The sequence below is a fragment of the Rhinatrema bivittatum genome, chromosome 8, assembly GCF_901001135.1.
Source record: "Rhinatrema bivittatum chromosome 8, aRhiBiv1.1, whole genome shotgun sequence".
Classification (NCBI taxonomy): Eukaryota; Metazoa; Chordata; class Amphibia; order Gymnophiona; family Rhinatrematidae; genus Rhinatrema; species Rhinatrema bivittatum.
The window spans coordinates 147,865,244-147,886,624 of record NC_042622.1 but is presented as its reverse complement, the minus strand read 5'-3'; the positions used below and the strand labels follow the sequence as shown (position 1 = coordinate 147,886,624).

General features: G+C 49.5%; 1 protein-coding gene across 5 annotated transcripts in view; it reads left to right on the top strand.

Annotated features, from left to right (window-relative positions):
- Positions 1-21,381, top strand: part of SYVN1 (synoviolin 1) — a 134,792-nt gene that overhangs the window by 6,214 nt on the left and 107,197 nt on the right. For all 5 annotated transcript variants that reach the window (XM_029611402.1, XM_029611401.1, XM_029611405.1 and 2 more), the window contains exons 7-10: positions 15,550-15,653; positions 16,323-16,449; positions 16,802-16,901; positions 17,154-17,219. In XM_029611402.1, the coding sequence (XP_029467262.1) occupies positions 15,550-15,653; positions 16,323-16,449; positions 16,802-16,901; positions 17,154-17,219 (397 nt within the window). The remainder of the gene's footprint in view (positions 1-15,549; positions 15,654-16,322; positions 16,450-16,801; positions 16,902-17,153; positions 17,220-21,381) is intronic.

Here is a 21,381-nt window from a genome sequence, read left to right as displayed (position 1 = left end):
ATTTTCATTCTATCTGTCCATCCTCTCCTCTCTTTAAAGCTGTTTTCCTCACTGCAACACCTGTTCAGGAAAGCTAAATATGGTGACTCATTTGCCTAGCAAGGCCAAATGCCACTCATCTGCCTAATTGTCTGTTCTGCTTGATTAGTGGCTGGTGACGGGGAAGTTCTTTTAGTCTGAGCAAATGGAGTCAGAGTGAAATCAGTCATGGGATAAATAAGAGAAGAGGTGGAAGAGAGGACTGCCAAGCAGTCTACCCCATACAGTGCCATCCCTGCTTCTAGTTACTGTCTTTTTAAAATCTTTTTCACAGAAGGAGCAAGTTTCACTGCATGCAACTAATCTGTTCTACTCAAAATTGTAAGAGGGTCTTTTTGAAAACTCTTAATTTTTCTTAGAAACATAAAAATTCACATAAAAACCAGTCTTAAAGTAATTTGATATGAGCAATTCATGCTAACTGGTCATATTTTTCCCCAGCTGCTTGAGACTTTACTTTTTTTTTTTTTTTAATTTATCTTCCGCCTATATTGGATTTACTCATGCTAGGCAAATTACTTAAAATAAAACAGCATTCTAAAGATAGTAAAATGGAAATTTAAAAATTTCGTAAAACCTTCAACATCAAGATATAACAGAATTCAAAACAATTATACATTAAAATATCTAATTGCTAAGAGCATCTTGCACTGTAAAGAGGGTTTGTGCGCAATCAGTTCCTTATTCCCCAAATCCAGTCCAGACAAATGGGTTTTTCTTCTCTACTAGCAGATGAAAACAGAAGAAAAGCTTTACCATACCAGACAGAGTGCCACCTGCAGTCATCAGTATTCTGTCTCCAGTAGATGGTGGAAGTCCAAAACCTACAGTTGGACTTAAAAGTTGAATTTCCTAGCATGTAGACAGATGGACTCAGAACAAGTGGGTTATGTTCCTCTGCAAGCTGACGTCACAGTGTGTGTGTGTATATATATAATATATATATGTGTGTGTGTGTGCAGTTGGAGACCTGAGTCAGATTTCAATCTTACGTCAGCACTACATATCCCCGTGCACGAGGCTCTGATCATCAGTTTTCTCCTCAAAGCAATTATGGATATATGTGTGTTTGGATAATTTTGATTAACTTGATACTTGATTACTGGGATTGGTTGATGTGGTTTCTAACTGGAGACCGCCAGGGAACTGAACCGAGAAGCACCGACACCTGGTAATATGAGTGTCTGAACTAGAGATAAGGGTTGGCTTAACGTGCTTGTGTTGCTCTCGGGGGGGGGGGGAGGGGTTCCCCTGAGGATTCTTGAGTACGAGGCAGCCATGGGCGGGGTGCTGAGTCCATCTGTCTATACTAAGGAAAATGAAATTATCAGGTAAATAATTTCTACATTTCCTAGCATGTAGCAGATGGACTCAGGACCAATGGGATGTACAAAAGCTACTCCCGAACCGGGTGGGAGGCTGCCCGTGGCCCATTTAGTATGGCCTTTGCGAATGCTCTGTCCTCCTTGGCCTGAAAATCCAGGCAATAGAATCTCGAAGGTGTGGATGGAGGACCACGTTGCCGCCCGACAATTCTCTGTAGGTGACAGCATCTTGATTTCTGCCCAGGACACTGCCTGGGCCCTTGTGGAATGGGTCATGACTTTGTAGTTATTTAGGAGAGTTGTGGGTGGATCCTTGGACCAGTGGCAGGTGACCACGCACCCGGGGGAAGATCCCGAGAGGGACCACCGGTCAGGCTCAGAGTATGGAGACAGACACACACTAGTTCTTTTATTAGACAGTATACTGGGCCACCAGAGGTGGGGGGGGGTTTGTTTTTGTTTTTTACGAGGAATGAGTCTATCATATCGGACCAGTGGGTTCTAAGCATGATAGAACAAGGCTACGCTTTAGAATTTGCTTGGCTGCTAAGAAGCTTGTTCATGGTATCTCCCTGTGCTTCACCAGCGAAGAAACTTGTCATTCAACAGACCATCCAAAGGCTAAGAATGCTGGAGGCCATCGTTCTGTCCTCCAGGAGGGAGAAGGGGGATGGAAAGGTATTCCATTTATTTTGTGGTGCTGAAGAAGGAAGGGACATTTCGTCCAATTCTAGACTTGAAGGTGAACATGGCCTTCAAGGCTCCCCATTTCAGGATAGAGACTCTCAGGTCTGTCATAGCAATGCAAAGCGGGGAGTTTTTGGTTTCCCTGGATCTAATAGAGGCGTGTCTGTACATTGGAATTCACTAGGATCATCAGATACCACAGGTTCATGATCCTCAGGAAGCATTTTCAGTTTTGCACTCTCCCCTTCAGTCTAACCATTGCTCTGAGGATTTTCACCAAGGTAATGCTGGTGGTAGTGGCAGCCCTCAGAAACGAGGGGGTGCTGGCTCATCCATATCTGGACAATTAACTCATTTGAGCAAAGTTGGAGGACCTTTGCAGACAGGTGGTAGAGGTGGTCTTGCACTGCTTGAGATCCTTGGGTTGGATTGTGAACCTGCCCAAGAGCCACCTTTCATCTTCACAGGTTCTGGAATTCTTGGGCATGTGTTTCGTTACCTGTGTGGGCAATGTCTTCTTCATGGAGGAGCAGATTCTCAAGCTACAAACACAAATTCAGAACCTGTTGGAGACCCTGGTGCCCAGGATCTGGGATTACTTGCAAATCTTCTGTTCTATGATCTCAACTTTGGAGCTGGTCCCGTGGGTGTTTGCTTATATGACACCACTACAGAAAGCCTTTTATCTCAGTAGGATCCGGTTTCAGAGCAGTTTCACCTTCCGCTACTACTTAGATTATACCAGGTCCAGTCTGTCGTGGTGGCTTGGCTGGGTCAATTAGTGCTGCAGGGTGGACCTCGAGGTGCCTCAATGGATGGTTGTAACTACTGACACCAGTCTCACTGGTTGGTGGGCTGTGTGTCTGTCCTAATTGGTGCAGTTCCAGTGGTTGACAGAGGAAGTGACCTGGTCCATCAATTGTTTGGAGATGAGGGCGGTGCATCTGGCTCTGGAGGAGTTTCTTCCCCTGCTGCAGAACCGTGCAGTCGGAGTTCTGTCAGAAAATGCGACGACAGTGGCCTACATCAACCGCTAGGGAGGTACCAAGAGGGAGGTACCAAGAGTCAAGCACCATTTTGTCTTAAGTGGCATCGCACATAATGGGGTCCAACAATGTGCAGGCGGATTTTCTCAGTTGACAACAATTGGATCCAGGAGAATGGGACCTATTGGAGGAGGCAATGATCCTTATTTCTTGTAGGTGGGGCATGCCTCATGGATCTAATGATGACCCAAAGGAATGCCAAGGCACTGCATTTCTTCAGTTACAGAAGAGAGCATGGAGCAGAAGAGGTAAATGCTCTGGTGCTTCTTTGGCTACACGACGTTCTGATCTATGTGTTTCCTCCATGGCCTCTGGTAGGCAAGGTTCTAAGGATAGAGGTCCACCCAGGAAAGGTGAATCTCGTGGCTCGGGAGTAGCCACAATGGCCTTGGTTTGCAGATCTGGTCAATCTAGCAGTGGATGGCTCCTTGAGGCTGGGCCATCTACCAAATCTTTAACAGCAGGGCCCTGTATTTTCAAATCAAGCAGATCACTTTTGTCTAGTGGTTTGGCTTTTGAAAGGAGGCAATTAAGAAAGAAGGAATATCTGGAGGATGTTATTTCTACTCTACTGCAAGCTCATAAGACATAGACTTCTTTGGCATATGTCTGGGTTTGGAGGGTCTTCGAGTCCTGGTGTACAGATCAGAGGGTTGATCTTTGTCAAGCTACGGTGGTACAAAGAGGCCTAAAGAAAGGTTTGTCCTTTAGTTCCCTGCAACTGCAGGTGTCTGCCTTGAGCTGCTTGCGGGGCAAGGTTCAGGGATCAACTCTGACTGCGCATCCGGATGTGATGCGTTTCATCCAAAGAGCGAAGCATTTGCGCCCCCCAATTTATAAAGTGTGTCCTTCCAGGAGCCTTAATTTGGTACTCAAGGGTTTGTTGTTTTCTTGGTGGCGATTTATTCAGCTAGAAGAGTATCTGAACTTCAAGCCTGGTCATATAGGGAACCCTTTTTGCGGATTTTGTATTCCGGAGTCTGTCTGAGGACGGTCCCGTCTTTTCTGCCGAATGTAGTTTCAGCATTCCACCTAAGTCAGTCTGGAGCTTCTGGCCTTTACAAATGTAGAGTTTGGTACTCCTCTTGCAAAGGAATTAAGTCAGTTGGATGTCAGAAGGGCTTTGTTGCATTAACTGGAGGTCACTAACAGTTTCAGTTTGTCTGATCACCTTTTTGTGCTTTGGAGTGGTGCAAAAAAGGGTCAGAAGGCATCAAAGGCAACGATAGCGCATTGGTTGAAGGAGGCTATTGGTTCCACGTAGATCTGTCTTGGTCGACCCATCCCGGAGGGATTAAGGGCTCATTCTACCTGTTTGCAAGCAGCTTCCTGGGCAGAGTGCCAACTAGTTTCACCGCAAGAGATTTGCAGGGCGGCTACTTGGAAGTCTTTACATACCTTCGCCAGATGCTACTGATCGGATGTCCAGGCCCCGGAAGTTGCCAGTTTTGGTGAAAGTGTTCTTTGAGCGGGACTCTCTCAGTCCCACCCCAGTTAGGGAAGCTTTGGTACATCCCAGGAGTCTGGACTGATCTGGGTACATACAGGGAAAGGAAAATTGGTTCTTACCTGCTAATTTTCATTCCTGTAGTACCACAGTTAAGTCCAGAGTCCCGCCCAGTAGTAGAGAGGAGTTTTTAGAGTCTGCTCGATCTGTATACTGTAATAATTCTGATTAATCCTGAAGAATGGCACAGGTTTCCCATTAGTCCTTTTAGAAGTGTTATAAATTTACTAACTAATTTCCTTGTCATCTGCTCGTTCCGGGGGATATAGTAGAGTTAATTGGTTGAACATTTTGTTAAAGTTTTTTATGCTTGGGTACTGATTAATACTTTGTCTCCATCTGCTGGAAGGGAGGCAAAACCCGAGGAGTCTGGACTGATCTGTGGTACTACAGGAACAAAAATTAGCAGGTAAGAACCAATTTTCCTATGGTGCTTATAGCTGCATCCCTATTCAGAGAAGGTATTCTAATGCACCTATATTTAGACTAGCTTATTTGGGCAAAGTCTTAGGAAGTTTGCCGTCAGTCGGTGCAGTGGGGGCGGCAGAAGTTGAAATCCCTGGGTTGAGTCATGAGTTTGTCAAAGAATCTAGAATACCTGGGGGCAAGTTTCAGGCCCAATGTAGGCCAGGTGTTTCCCACTTTGGACAGGAGCTTGAACTTCCAGGGGCATCTTAGACAGTTGTGCCTCAGGAATCCCAGAGTTTAGGATTACTTTCAGGTTCTTGTCTCCTTAGCATCTATGTGGGGCTTTTGTACACAATCGACTGCTCCAGAAGACACTTCTGTCATGGTGGAATCCCCAGTTGGAGAACATCTGGCTCTGTTTACCTCTCCTTGGGGATGCCAGATTGAGAGTGTCCTGGTGGCTCTTGCAGGACATTTTGGCCAAAGGTGTGGAGCTGGACATCTTGATTTTGGTCGGGGTGTACACGAATGCCAGGCTGCAAGGAATGGGGAGCCATCTATGAGGATAAAATGCGCATGAAAAATGGACATTCCCTGTACGTACCTGGATCAGTCCAGACACCTGGGTTTTGCCTCCGTACCAGCAGATGGAGACAGAGCAAGACCTGTCAGGCTCAGCCATATATAGCAGGGTGCTCCCCCACAACCTCTCAGTCTTACTCTGTCTCCAGCAGATGGTGCAGGTGCAGAAGCCACAGCCTCTGGGATCCCTACGGGATAAAGTTCTTTTCTTTGTCAGTGTTAGTTAGGATCCTGACCGGTTTTTTGTGTTCTTGGTGTGTTTAAAAAAAAAAAAAAGTTACATTAGGAGAAGTCAGTCCCTCGTCGTGGGAGCCTCCCAGGGGGGTGAAAGGTTCTGAGGGGACCATCCCCACCCTGGTCGAGGCCGCTGCTAAGGGTCGAGGACCCGGCCGTTTTCTGGTTAGCAGCGAGGGGTTGACACCGTGAAGCCCGGTTCACTCACCCCTACTGGAGCAGAGGCCTAGTACCAGGGACAGCGATGGCAATAAAAAAAAAAAAAAAAAAGTTTGCAGTTTTATTTTTGTCTGCGCACCGACTCTCCACTCCTTCGTCGCGGGTCTTCTAGGGCTATGTTTTGTGTGTTAGTTTATTTTCCTTCGGCCGTACGGACGGACGGGATGCCCCTGGAATCTTCGTGCCGCACGATGGGGTCTGCTCAGATTGTGTGAGGGGCAGTCGGATTCTGGTCAGGGGAGCCGGGATCGGAGGCCACGATTGCCGGAGCACGCTGGGTCGGCCGCCGCGGGAACAGTGGCCATCTTAGATACGTTTCGGGAGACCACGCGGTCAGCTATGGGGGAGGCCCCAATGCCTCCCGCGCTTTCTCCTCAGCAGCGGCCGTCCCGGGGGGGCTGCCTCTCCTCTCCAAGAGGATAGCCTGGGGGAGGAGTCCTCTGCGTCGGAGTCCTTCTTTTCCTCGGACTTCGTGCTGCTGCTGCATAAGGTCTTGAAGCATAAAGGCCTTAAATGGAAGGCAGGCAAGAAGTTGACTTCTGGGGGGCTGCGGCCCCAGTCGCAGTCCCAGAAGCAGCGAGCACGGGATAGGCCCCTAGAGGGCCGCGGACCTGCCCAAAGACAAGCGGCTGTTGCGGTTCATCCCTCGGGAGACTGACACGGACTCATCTCAGGATGAAGCGGATCCGCCCGTCAGATCCCTGGGGGGGGCCGAGGAGGCGGATGGTGAGGAGCCGGCTCTGCCTGGGACAGGAAAAGTTCCTCCAGCGGTGGAAGGGGACAACCCGAAGGTGGTCAGTCTCTTTAAGAAGGATGAGTTGGCGCCGCTCATCCCGGCCATTCTGCAGGAGCTCGGCTTGGAGGCCCCGCCGGCGGAGTCCCGGCTGGGGGCCAAAATGGATCCAGTTTTGTTGGGCCTCAGAGGACCAGCGGTGGTGCTTCCTTTCCACTTTTCGGCGTTGGATCTACTGTTCCGGAATGGGACACTCCAGATTTGGGTCTGAAGGTTAGCAAGGCCATGGATAGACTGTATCCTCTTCCAGAGCATGCTTTGGAGCTTCTTCGCCTCAATTGAGTGGACGCAGCGGTGTCGGCCGTAACTAAGAGGTCAACGATTCCAGTCACGGGGGCTACGGCCCTTAAGGATGTTCAGGATAGGAAACTGGAGCTCCAGCTTAAAGGTTTTTTTGAGGTCTCTGCGTTGGGGGGGTCCGTGCAGCGATTTGTAGTAATTTCGCTTTGTGGGCCTGCGCTGGGCTCGGCAGTTATAGTCTAATGCCGATCTCTCAGAAGAGGAAGCCACTCAGGCGAATTGTTTGGAGGCAGTGATTGCTTACAGTGCGGATGTACTATATGATCTCTTGCGTACGTCGGCCAAATCTATGGTCTCTGTGGTGTCCGTGCGCCGTCTCCTTTGGCTTCGGAATTGGGCGGCGGATGGTTCTTCTAAAGCTCACCTTGGTTCCCTTCCGTTCAAAGGGAAGTTGTTGTATGGCAAACAGTTGGATGATCTGATGCTATCTCTGGGAGAAAACAAGGCGTTCAAGCTGCCTGAGGACAGGCCTCGGCCTCGGAACTCCTTTTCCAACAGGTCCCGGTTCCAACAGGAAGTCTCCCCCGGCATGGTCTTCTTACCGTTCCAGCTCGTCTAGGCAACATTCTTGGTCGCAGTCCTTTCGTGACAGACGATTCGGGAAACAAGGTGGCCCTCCATCGGAAACGGGAGCTAAGTCTTCCCAATGAAATTCGTGCGGTCCATTCCTCTGTGCAGGTTCCTCACCTGGTGCCAAATGTGGGGGCCAGATTGGCTCTATTTGTCGAGGAATAGACCAAAATCACATCGGACCAGTGGGTCCTCACTGATAAGTCAAGGTTACGCTTTAGATTTTGTATGGACTCCTACAGAAAAGTTCATCGTTTCGCCTTGCAAGCACCGGGAAAAGCGAGTGGCAGTGCAGGGCACCCTGCAGCGCCTGCAGGACTTGGGAGCGATAGTTCCCGTACCTCCCGAACAACAACGCAAAGGCCGATACTCCATTTACTTCATAGTCCCCAAAAAGGAGGGGACTTTCAGACCAATCTTAGACTTGAAGAGGGTCAACAGGTGTCTTCGGATTCCGTGCTTCAAAATGGAGATGATTCGGTCTGTTGTCCCATCAGTTCGACCAGGCGAATTCTTGGCCTCTCTGGATCTCACGGAAGCATATCTCCATATAGGCATTCAGCCATTTTACCAGAGGTTCCTCAGGTTCTGCATCCTGGGCAGGCACTATCAATTCAGAGCTCTCCCTTTCAGCCTCGCTACCGCTCCTCGCACGTTCACCAAGGTGATGGTGGCGGTGGCGGTGCATCTCCGGAGGGAGGGTTTCCTGGTGCACCCCTACTTGGACGATTGGCTGATTTGGGCGAAGTCCGAGCTGCAGTGTCGGACGGCGATCAACAGAGTCCTTCAGCTCCTACGCTCTCTCGGATGGGTGGTCAATCTGGCCAAGAGTTGTTTGACTCCTTCTCAGTCCTTGGAGTTTCTAGGAGCGCTGTTCGACACAAGGCAAGGGAAGGTGTTTCTCACCAAGGAGCGAGTGATCAAGCTGCAGAGTCAGGTGAGGCACCTATTGGCCCTACGGATGCCTCTGGTATGGGACTACCTGAAGGTTTTGGACTCCATGGCGTCCACACTAGCTTTGGTTCCTTGGGCGTTCGCTCATCTGCGTCCTTTGTAATTAGCATTGCTGTCCCACTGGAAGCCGGCGTCCGAACAATTTCATCTTCCGCTTCCACTTACGGTCCCGGCACGGGACAGTCTCCACTGGTGGCTGATATCGGATCATCTCACGTGTGGAGTGTCCCTGATCATGCCCGACTGGACGGTAGTCACCATGGATGCCAGTCTGTCCGGCTGGGGAGCAGTCTGTCTTGGTCGTTCGGTACAGGGACAGTGGTCAAGAGCACAATCTCAGTGGTCCATCAATCGCTTGGAAACCAGGGCGGTGTTTCTGGCTCTGCAATCCTTCCTTCTGCTGATCCAGGGAAGGGCAGTCAGAGTTTTGTCGGACAATGCAACTACAGTGGCATACATCAATCACCAGGGCGGGACAAGGAGTCAGCTAGTGGCGACGGAGGCACGACATTTGATGCGCTGGGCAGAGCGGAATTTCAGCAACATTGCAGCGTCTCACATCGCCGGGATAGACAATGTTCAAGCGGATTTTCTCAGTCGGCATCATCTAGATCCCGGAGAATGGGAATTAGCAGAGGAAGCGTTTCGCCTTATCTGCGTAAGGTGGGGCACGCCACACATGGATCTGATGTCAATCTTCCGGAACTCGAAGGCCCCGCGCTTCTACAGCCGGCAAAGAGAGAGAGGAGCCGAAGGGGTCTATGCACTAGTACTCTCCTGGCCCACAAACGTGTTACTGTACGTGTTCCCGCCCTGGCCCTTGATTGGCAAGGTGCTACGATGCATAGAAAGGCATCAGACGGACATGATTCTGGTGGCGCCGGAGTGGCCACGCAGTCCGTGGTTCGTGGATCTCCTTCACTTAGCAGTGGAACCGCCCCTTCGTTTTTGGGTGTCCACGGCTCTGCTGCATCAGGGCCCCGTCTGTTTGGAGGACGCGGATCACTTCTGTCTTGCGGCATGGCGTTTTGAAAGGCAACACTTGAGGAAAAAAGGGTATTCTGATGCGGTGGTGGCCACGCTGTTACGGTCTCGGAAACACTCTACGTCCTTGGCCTACGTCCGGGTCTGGGCAGTATTTTAAGACTGGTGTAAAGATCGTGGGGTGGATCCCACCGGAGCTTCAGTGGCTGATGTCCTAGCCTTTCTCCAGGCAGGTCTCTCTAAAGGTCTCTCTTGCAGTACGCTCCGGGTCCAGGTGGCGGCTCTTGGGTGTCTCAGAGGTAAGGTGCACGGGGTGTCTTTGGCTTTACATCCAGATGTAGCCCAGTTTCTACAGGGGGCTAAGCATTTGCGTCCCCCGTTGCGCCATCCTTGTCCATCCTGGAATCTGAATTGGGTGCTTTCCGCCTTATGTTCGCTGCCCTTTGAGCCTCTTAAGCGGGCGACGCTGAAAGATCTTACCCTAAAAGTGGTGTTCCTCATAGCGATCACTTCGGCCAGGCGAGTATCGGAATTGCAGGCTCTGTCGTGCAGGGAGCCGTTCCTACGGATCTGAGATTCAGGGGTGTCTCTGAGGACGGTTCCATCCTTTCTGCCTAAGGTGGTGTCTGCTTTCCATTTTAATCAGTCTATCGAGCTTCCCTCTTTCCCAGAAGGGGAAAGGGAGGATCCTAGGGCAAGAGATTTAAGAAAATTGGATGTTTGCAGGGTTCTACTTCGGTATCTTGAGGTTACGAATCCCTTTCGCGTCTCGGACCATCTCTTTGTACTCTGTACTGGGCGCAAGAGGGGAGGTGCGGCTTCAAAGACAGATTGCTCGATGGCTCAAGGAAGCCATTGCGTCTGCATATGTACTGCGGGGAAAACCTGTTCCCGAGGGTCTCCGGGCCCACTCTACGAGGTCTCACGCCACTTCTTGGGCGGAGTCTTCGCAGGTGTCGCCCCAGGAAATTTGTAGGGCGGCTACTTGGAAGTCGTTGCATACTTTTGCAAGACATTACCGTTTGGATGTCCAAGCCTCGGCGTCGGGTGGTTTTGGTGAGGGAGTGCTCCGAGCGGGCCTCTCTGGTTCCCCACCCACAATAAGTTGGCTTTGGTACATACCAGGTGTCTGGCCTGATCCGGGTATGTACAGGGAAAGGAAAATTAGTTTCTTACCTGATAATTTTCGTTCCTGTAGTACCACGGATCAGTCCAGGGACCCGCCCGTGTCTGCTGTGTATTTTGAAGTAACGGAGAGTCCGCTCGTAGATTCTTTGATTGCTGTTTTGTTATATTATCGCTCGCTCCATTGGTTCTGGGGGCTTCTGTTCCAGTTGGAGTTGTTTTTCGCCTTATTAGGCGACACATATGAAGCATAGTTAGCTAGTCTGGTTAATGTTCTATTCTGCTTTGACATTACGTAAGACTGAGAGGCTGTGGGGGGGCATCCTGCTATATATGGCTGAGCCAGACAGGTCTTGCTCTGTCTCCATCTGCTGGTGCGGAGGCAAAACCCAGGTGTCTGGACTGATCCGTGGTACTACAGGAACAAAAATTATCAGGTAAGAAACTAATTTTCCTTTCCCAGAAGCTGCCTGCTCCATCGATCGTTTGGATAGCAGAGCAATCTGGAAGACATGGCTGGTTTTTTTTTTTCTTCTGCTAGTCTGTCAGGTGGTGGGGGACGTGTTCAATAAAGTGGCAGCATCCATATGCAAGGGGGAACCAGGAGCCCATCAGTTTCCTTAGATGTACCTGATATATTTTGTTGGGTGGAGCGATGTCCCCTGGTCCTGTCTGCCGCATGCGATCAGGGTGAAGAATGTACAAGCAGATTTTCTCAGGAACGAGCTGGACACCAGTGAGTAGGAGTTGTTGAGTGAAGTGATGTCAAGTCACCAGATGAAGTAGGGGAACCCCTCCTCCAGCTGGACTGGATGGCGTTCAGGTTAAACACCAAGGCTACTGGATTCTTCAGTCGCAGAATGGAGCTAAGTAGAAAGAGTATCGTGATCAACCATTGACGCATGAAATTGTGCTGTTGTGTTTCTGCCTTGGCCGGTAATAGATGGGATCTTCAGGCTTATAGAGGTCATGGAAAGATGGTCTTGATGACTTTGGAGGGGCCACAGTGTCTGTGATTTACAGGTCCTGGTGAACCTGGCGGTGGATGGGCCTTCAAAGCTCAGGGTTCAGTTTTCTTGGAGCAGTTGGATCATTTTGTCTCATGGCCTGGTTTATGCGCAGAGATGGTTAAGATTGAAGGGATATTCTAATAAGAGTTCTTTCAACTTTACTTCACATCAGCCAAAAAAAAAAGGCGAGACAGGCCTCCACTTATTTGATATATGTAAGTGTATGGAAACTGAGGCCTGGTGGCTTGAGACGGATTTCTCCACTTCAAATCGTTTTCCAGTCTATCATCTTTTGCAAAGCAGTCAACAAAAGCTTTGTGCACTGAATTCTCTTAGGGTGCAAGTGGCAGCCTTGGCCTGTTTTGAAAGGCAGTGTATGTAGATTCCTCCATGGAACCTTAATTTAGTCTTTGCACAAGTTCATGTGTTCTTGCCAAAGATGGTTTCCTCCTTGCCTTTGACTCAATCAGTAAAATGACCTGTTTTCAGGAATTTGGAATCTTCATCTCCACATGCCCAGGAGCTTCATGTGTTAGATGTGCAATAAGGTCTGCATGTACAATTAGGTGACCAACAATTAGGTGACCAACCGTTTTCACAAAACTGACCATCTATTGCTCCTTTTCAGCAGGTGTAACAAAGGAAGTTATTGCTTCTGCTTGCATATGTAAAGGGACTGCGAGCTCCTTCCACTAAGGGCACAGGTTTCATCCTGGACAAAATAACTGGCATCACCATGGGAGAGCTTTCATGTGGCGACTTAGTCTTCATTACACACTTTTTTTTTTCCCCAAGCATTACAGGCTTGTTCTCTGTATGTACCCAGATCAGTCCAGACAGTGGGTTGTCTCCCTTCTAGCAATGGAGTTAGAGAAAAGCTTGAAGGGTGCCCTCTTTTATAACCTGGAGTGCCCTCTGCATCCCTTCAGTATTTTCTCTGACTCCAGCAGATGAGGATGCAGAACCTGCAGTTCCCCATTTCAGCTACAGGAGGATAGAAGTTTAATATCTCTCTTTTATTCCTTCTTAAATTTTTTTCACTGTCTGGATGGATCAAGTTTAAAGAGTTTCTAGTTTCTGGCTTCTCAGTCACTTCCAAACTTGCAGGCAGAACTGGTAGCAGTGTTCCCTAGCATTTTTCAGAGTAGACTTGGTGTGAATCCACAGGTTTCTCCACGTTGAGCTTCAATAGTCCAGATACTATCCTACTTACAGCGAGGACTGGAGAAGGGGTTGGCATACAATTCCCTGAGGGTTCAGGTGGCAGCCCTTGGTCCCTCGTCTGTCACCTGGATGGAGCTCCTCTTTCGTCACATCCTGACATAGTCTGGTTTCTAAAAGGAGTAAAGCACTTGAAGCAGCCAGTGCACACCTTGTGCCCCTCTTGGAGCCTGAATTTGGTTTTTCGGATTCTAGGCGGCCCTCCTTTCAAGCCGCTGAAAAGAGCTACCCTCAAGGACCTTTCTCTGAAGATTGTTTTCCTGATGTCCATTTGTTCTGCCCGCTGGATCTCGGAACTTCAAGCTTTGTCGTGCAGAGAGCCTTACCTCAGTTTCACAGATTCGGGAGTATCCTTGAACACAGGACCATCTTTCCTGCCAAAGGTGGCCTCGGCCTTTCATTTGAATTAGTCTGTGGAACTTCCATCCTTTCCGGACGAGGATCCCAGAGAACTTAGACGGCTCAATGTCAAGCACTTCCTCATTTGATATCTGGAAGTTACTAATGAATTCCGCCTATCGGACCATCTGTTTGTCCTGTGGCGTGGACCAAAAAGGGGGAACAAGGCTTCTAAAATCACAATTGCTCACTGGTTAAAGGAAGCAATTTCTTCAGCATACGTTTGTGCTGGTCGGCCACCTCCAGAGGGTATCAAAGCTCATTCACTCCGTGCTCAAGTAGCTTCCTGGGCAGAAAGCCAGGCTGTCTCGCCACAGGAGATATGCAGAGCAGCTACCTGGAAATCATTGCACACGTTTGCACGACACTATCGCTTAAATCTCCAATTGCCGGGTTTTGGCTCCTTTGGCGCTCAGGTCATTCGAGCAGGGCTATCCGGGTCCCACCCTACGTAGGGAAGCTTTGGTACATCCCACTGTCTGGACTGATCCGGGTATGTACAGGGAAAAGAAAATTATTCCTTACCTGCTAATTTTCGTTCCTGTAGTACCACGGGTCGGTCCAAATGCCCACCCTAAGAGTAGATATGGGTTTTGGGATCGTCCACGCAGTACTTTTGATTATCAGCTTAATTGATTCACAGTATGAGGTATGTTTCATGTATTACCAATGGTTCCTTTTGCAAGTTTGTTGTCACTACAATTTCAACTCAACACATTCTTGTACATAGTTACAATTTCAGGTTGGTTTACTTGATCCATTCAATGGTTTCTTCTTGCTTTGATATACTTAATACTGAAGGGACGCATAGGGTGCTCCAGGCTATAAGTTGGCACCCTTCAAGCTTTTCTCTGACGCCATCTGCTGGAAGGGAGACACAACCCACTGTCTGGACTGATACGTGGTACTACAGGAACAAAAATTAGCAGGTAAGGAATAATTTTCTTTATATCTGGGCTCTGGTCTCGGCTAGGTGTGGAGAGAATGTATTGCGAGTGGTTCTTTCAGGTTCCCACCCAGTTTAGGGAAGATTGGGTACACTTCATTTGTCTGGACTGATCTGGGGGGGTGATAAGGAAATGGAAATTTGATTTTTACTTGCTAATTTTCATTCCTTTATTGCCACAGATCAGTCCAGAGACCCACCCTGTGTTTCATAAAACCACTGTCTGTATATGTGTGTATATATGTCCTCCAGTTCAGGGTTGCCTTTCCCCTGCTCTATCGGGAGGGGGAGTAGTTGTTACTTGGTTTGTTTTCTTAGCTTGGGTGCAGTTCATAGTGAATGACTGCAGGTGGCACCCTGGCTTAAGTACCATCGGTACAGTAAGGCTTTTCTTCTGACTCCATCTGGTAGGGAAGAAAAAGCCATTCATCTTTACTAATCTGTGGGAATCAAGGAACAAAACTTAGCAGGTAAGAAGAATTTTCCTATACCTCTTGAAATTAGGGAGGGGGGGGCGTATAAATGTTTACTAAACATAATATCTTCCATATCCTGTAAGGAATCAGGTAAACTATTTAGAGCGTTTTTCCGTGATATTTGCAAGGGTGCAAGAGGGGTTATAAAATTCAAGAAGGCATGAAAGATAAGATGGGCTGTCCTGTTTCAAATGCTAACAACAAAACTTTAAACTTTATCTACTGCCGCACAGGAAGCCAGTGTAACTCTATTAAATGTGAAGTTATATGATCCCATCGATGACCTCCAGAAATTAAACTGGCTGCAGAATTCTGTAAAACTTGAATAGCTTGTAAAAAGATTGTAAACCTATATACCTGCTATACCTCGGTATATAAAAAAATGCTAAATAAATAAAATAAAATAAATATAAAGAGAATTACAATAATCAGCAGTGATCACATAAGCTTGTACCACACTTGGAAATCAGTGTAATAATTGTAATTTATAATAACCAGAATGAAGAATCTCCTAGAATTGAGGTTTAAATGTAAGATGAGAATCACATACTGCTGACAAGTAGGTCCATGGAATTTTATGTGGGAAACCAAAATGGAGCGGGAAGCACAAGGCATGAGCAGTGAAATGGAACGGGAATGCATGTCACGAGGAGGGTGGTGGTGGTAGAAAGTTCCTGTCCCTCTGGGTTCCTGCCTGACCTTAGATACTCTTTCTATCCCCCAGCACTGATGCTCCTGTTGGAGATCCTGGACTTTCTATTTGTCAGTCATGCCTATCATAGTATCCTCACCCGAGGAGCATCCGTGCAACTGGTTTTTGGTTTTGAGGTGAGAGCTTGCTGAGATTGCTTGGTCCCTTCCAGTGTATCTTGAATATTTTAATAAGTGTATCCACACACAGTTCTGTTAGCCATGCCCTGCAGCAACTCCCTGCTATTCCAATAATGTGACTCTCTCCCAAGTATAGATTTATGATTTTGCCACCCCTAGGCACTGTTGCCCCTCCCCAACAAGGGACATTAATGCAAAAGGTCTAAGGCACTGTGCTGCTTTCTCTGCTCCAGGTTCACCACCTCCCATCATCTCCATGAATGACACAAGAAGAGGGGTTAGATTAGGGAGCAGAATGGCTTTTTTTTTTTTCTGCCTGCTTTGGTAGGGGATGGAATAGAAAGTAGAGCAGTTATTCTTTGCTCTGTCCCAACCTCATTCATCCCCCTCCTGTTCTCTGCACTGGGAAGGGAGGAGCTGGATCAGGAAGTAGAAAGCTGTTCTCTGCTGAGTGAAATTCAGCTGGCCCAGATTCCTGTGCCCGTTAGCAAATTCAGGCCTAACGCACCTATCTTCTGTCCTGCAGCACCTCCTGTTGAGTAATGCTCTTTATTGCATGGCATAAGATAGATCATTACCACCTTGGTCTTTTAAGGTCAGATTTGAACCTCACTCTTTAGAAATGAAAGGTTGAAGCCCTGACCTCCTCTGCTGCTTCTCCCACAGTATGCCATCCTCATGACAATGGTTCTCACTGTGTTTATCAAGTATATTCTGCATTCCGTGGACCTGCTGCGGGAGAACCCCTGGGACAACAAGGCGGTGTACATGTTATATACTGAGCTCTTCACAGGTAACCCATCTCCCTTGCTTTGCCACCAGTGGGAAGCTGCAGAGGGTGTCAAGTTGATCAGCTCGTGGGATTAATGGAACATTCCATGTTCTCTTCTGCCTTTCATTACACCAAAGCTGGGATAGAGGGGCAATTCCTTTTCTTCCTCATTAGGAATTTGATCTATACATGTCTCTTCGTGGTCTTTGTCAGATCAGTACAAGGTGATTTATACTTGGGAAAGCCACATGTTGAAGCTCCTTGTAAGATGCAGAAGATGCTCCTGAAGTTTAGAGTTTCCTGTCTTCTAAAGGTAGTCTTCAGGAGAAACTCGGCAAACATGATGCAGTCTGCTTCTCTTTCTCCCCCTCAGGATTCATTAAAGTTCTTCTCTACATGGCGTTCATGACTATCATGATTAAAGTGCACACTTTCCCGTTGTTTGCCATCCGGCCCATGTACTTGGCTATGAGGTAAGACAGTATCTGGCTCTCACTGGGGCTCTGCTCCATGAGGCCTTTCTTCCTGTTCCTCCTTCAGGTCTCCTAAGGCATTCCTCACCTCTGAGAGGGTCCTCTCCTTAATATTTCCTATCCAACTCTAATCAGAGACCATTCTTACTTGAAGGCCTATTTCCTGACTCTTCTCCATCCAGTCCTGCTTTGACTATGTAATGAAAACCTCCTCCTTGTGTAATGGTGACACACTGTTATATTTCCTTGCAGGCAGTTCAAGAAAGCAGTAACCGATGCCATCATGTCACGGCGGGCCATTCGCAACATGAACACGCTGTGAGTACCAGTCAACTGAGTGGGAAAGGGAAAAAGCACAACAGAATCCCTCTGGTCCATCAGCAGGCTCAGCAGAGACCTAGCATTGAAAGAGCACGAGAGCTTGGCTCCCATCTCACCTAACATAGTAGGGTTAAGACACACATGGTGGGTGGAGGAGGGGGAACCTGCACAGCTGTGCAAGCAATTTTTCTTGGTGTCTTTCATCAGAGGTTACACCTGGTGTGACATCAGCGATTGTGTAGGACTCTAAGGCCAGTGACTATCTGGACATTTCTTCCTTGGCTCTGGATGCAGTGTGTGTTCCTTGCCCTGCTGAGAGTGTCATGTTACAAAGGGAGTGTTGGGATTGCCGTTTGTAGGACCTTTCTACCTGGGTATTTGCTGGCTTGAGTTAAAAGAAGTTATTTCCTAGCGTGTAGTAGATGGACTCAGGACCAATGGGTATAGTGTGCTCCTGATAGCAGTTGGAGACGGAGTCAGATTTCAATCTGACGTCAGCACTACTTATACCCGTGCATGAGGCTTTGCTCTCCAGTTTTTTTCCATCTCCATAGCAGTTCGGGACTTCACACATGCTTGCACAGCGTTAGAAAACCAAATTCCAAATTTAAAGAAGAAACAAAGAAAAACTTACCTCCAAAACGAGCCCCGTTCTCCTGCGGTGATTTCCGAGATCCCTCAGAAGTAAGCCTTGGTCCCGGCATGGACTTAGCCCCCAGGAAAGGGAGCGGCTGAAAGGCAGCCTCGGTCCGGTAGCCAACCTGGCTTCGACTTAGCCCCCTGAAAAGGGAGCAGCTGAGAGGCAGCGGGTGCAGAACAGAGCGAGGCGGTGAAGGTAATTCCCTCTCCCTCCGCAGCCAAAGACCGCCTGGCAGAGGACCGGGAAGCGCCGAGACAAGGTAAGGTAGAAAACTTTCTCTAAGTCTCCGGTCTCCGAGGCTCGGACAGCCGCGCAGATCGTCCCTCCAGCATCTGTACATTCGGGTTGAGCAGCCCCGTCCGGGCTAGACCCCGATCTGGCAAGAAGGTCCTCCCATGTGGAGAGCCCTTGGGGGGGGGGGGCCGCCATCTTAACATGTGGTCGCCGGCGCCTTCCCCCCCTTGGTCGCCACATCCGCACAACTGAGCCATGCGCACAGCGGCCAGCCGGGCGCACAAAGTACTTGTGCGCATAGCGGCGCGCACATCTTCCATTCCTCTCCGCACAACGTAGGCACACCTGGAACGCATAACCAGGCCTCCCAGCAAGCGCACCTGTACAGAATATACGAGCAAATCATGGCACCGCTGTCCAAGACAGCTAAAGGCCCAGTCCTCTGCCCGGCATGCCACCTGAGAGCGGCGCAGCCCAAGGTGACCTCCGCCCTGTGTCTGCTATGCGAAGAAACTCGAGGGGAACAGAGACCAGCGAGACTACCCCGGACCTCTCTATTCCCAACTCGGGCCCCTCCACAGTGGGGACCCTTGGGGAGTGCCATCGGACCCAATGCAGTCGCAGGCAACCCCATTGAGCAGGATTCTTCGCTGAGCTGCAATCCTACATCCATACCCAGACAGGGCCACCATCAGCACAACCACAACCCCCACCAGTGATCCAGAACCTTCCAGGCCCCTCCCGGCCCCCACCAGATGAGCCTCCCCTGGAAAAATACCTCCCCTTGGGGAACACAGATGCTTCGGAGGAGGAATCAGAACCCCTGGAAGAGGGGGGACCTTCCTACAGGAATGGAACCATATCACACCGATGCGCTTCTTTCCAAAAGACAAATTATCAGATCTCGTAGCCACGAGTCTGAAGGCATTGGCCATCCCGTACACATGCAACACAGCAGAGTCCAAGGTGAACCTCTTCCTGGCCAGGCTCTGCCAGACCTCATGCCATTTCCCTATGCTACAGGCCGTACAATAACTGATCGACCTGGAATGGGATGCTCCAGAGGCCACCTTTAAGGGAGGTCGAGCCCTAGAAGCTCTCTACCCCTTGGACCCCAAGACGAAGGTCTGCGCTACCACAAAGCGCACTACCATACCAGTCAAGGGAGGAGCTTCACTCAAAGATGCCAATGACAGACGGCAGGAATCCATCCTGAAGCAGTCTTATGATGTATCAGCTATGACCTTACAGATCGCTGCCTGGCTATGGCCAGGGACGCAACTATGCCAATCGAGGCATTAGACCAGGCAATATCATTCCTCACGGATGTGACCTCTGACCTGGTACGCACCTCAGCCAGGAGCCTCTCGTTCATAGTGGCAGCAAGAAGACAGCTCTGGCTCCGAAGCTGGTCAGCCAACATGACCTCTAAGACGAGATTCACGAGAATGCCCTTTAGAGGAACACTCCTGTTCGGAAGCGAACTGGACAAATTAGCCGACAAATGGGGCGCGTCCCCAGTACCCCATCTACCGGAGGACAGAAACAAGAGGAACCAACGCCCCTCTTCCCAGGCACCCAAGGGCAGAGGATCCCAGCGTTTTAGACCATACAAAAAGACTTACCAAGCCCCTCACCCTGTCGGCAAGGGACAGTCCTTTTGGAACAGACACAACAAAAGGAGCCGGCTCGGGACCAGGCCCCAGCCGCAACACGCAATGAGAATCAGCAGACCCATCTACAGGAAGAGATCATAGGGGGTAGGCTTGCCCTATTCTACCAAAGATGGGTCGAAATAACGTCGGACAATTGGATCCTATCCATCCGAGAGGGATACTACCTGGACTTCCACAGCATCCCCCGGACAAGTTTGTGATTTCTCTGTGCCACGACCCCTCCAAGAGGAAGGCGGTGGAAACCACACTATCAAAACTACTTGCCCTAAAGGCAATAACACTGGTGCCCACGCACCAACAAAATTCTGGGCACTATTCCATCTACTTCATCGTGCCCAAGAAAGAGGTAACATTCCGGCCCATACTGGACCTCAAGACTGTCAATCGCTACCTGAAGGTACCCCGCTTCCGCATGGAAACCCTGCATTTGGTCATAAAGGCGGTCCACCGGGAGAATTCCTTACCTCCCTGGATCTGTCAGAAGCCTATCTCCACATACCGATCCATCGCCTCCATCAGCGTTTCCTATGCTTCGCGATATTGGGCCATCACTACCAGTTCCAGGCCCTACTGTTCGGGCTAGCTACGGCTCCCCGAACGTTCACCAAGATCAATGGTGGTAGCGGCAACACTGAGGAAAGAAGGAATCCTCATGCAACTGTACCTGGACAATTGGCTGATCAGAGCGAAATCACCAGAGGAAAGCCATCAAGCAACCACCAGAGTCATGGAACTACTGCAGAACCTTGGGTGGGTCGTCAACACACCCCAAGAGCCACCTGCAGACCTCCCAGTCCCTAGAGTACTTGGGAGTCCGGTTCGACACCAAATGGAACAAAGTCACCCTCCCCCCCCCCCCCCCCCCCCCCCCCCCCCCCCCCCCTACAAGGAGAAAGAGATTGATGGAACAACTACGAGCACTGTGGAACTCCACTCTTTTGGCAACCGGGTCCAACACCCGGGTTCCCAAGTTCTTCAGCTGTAGACTGGAACCGCTGTCCCAGGGAATCAACGCCCTCGTCCAGACCTGGCCACAGGAGGACCTACTTGTACGCCTTCCCTCCATGGCCACTACTGGGCAGAATCATCCGCAAGATAGAACACCACAGAGGGCTGGTACGTCTAGTGGCCCTGGACTGGCCAAGAAGACCGGGGTATGCGGACATGCGAAGACTTCTGATGGGAAACCCTTTACGCCTACCTCCACACAGGGATCTACTCTAGCAAGGACCGATCCTCCATGAAGACCCAATGAGATTCTCGCTTACGGTCTGGCCATTGAGAAGTCTCGCCTGAAAGAGTGGATACTCAGGACCAGTGATTGACACACTGCTCCGAGCGCGCAAGTTCTCCACCTCCTTAATATACATACAAGTATGGAGAATATTCTAAGCCTGGTGTGAGGACCGCGACATCCTTACATGGACAGTCAAAATCCCCATGAACCTGGAATTTCTGCAGGACGGTGTGAGCAAAGGGTTTTCCCTCAACTCCAAAGTGCAACTGGCCGCCCTGGCCAGCTTCAGACCCAGGGTGGATGGCACCAGCCTAGCGACCCACCCAGACATCTCCCCCTTCTTAAAAGGGGTCAAGCACATTCGGCCACCTC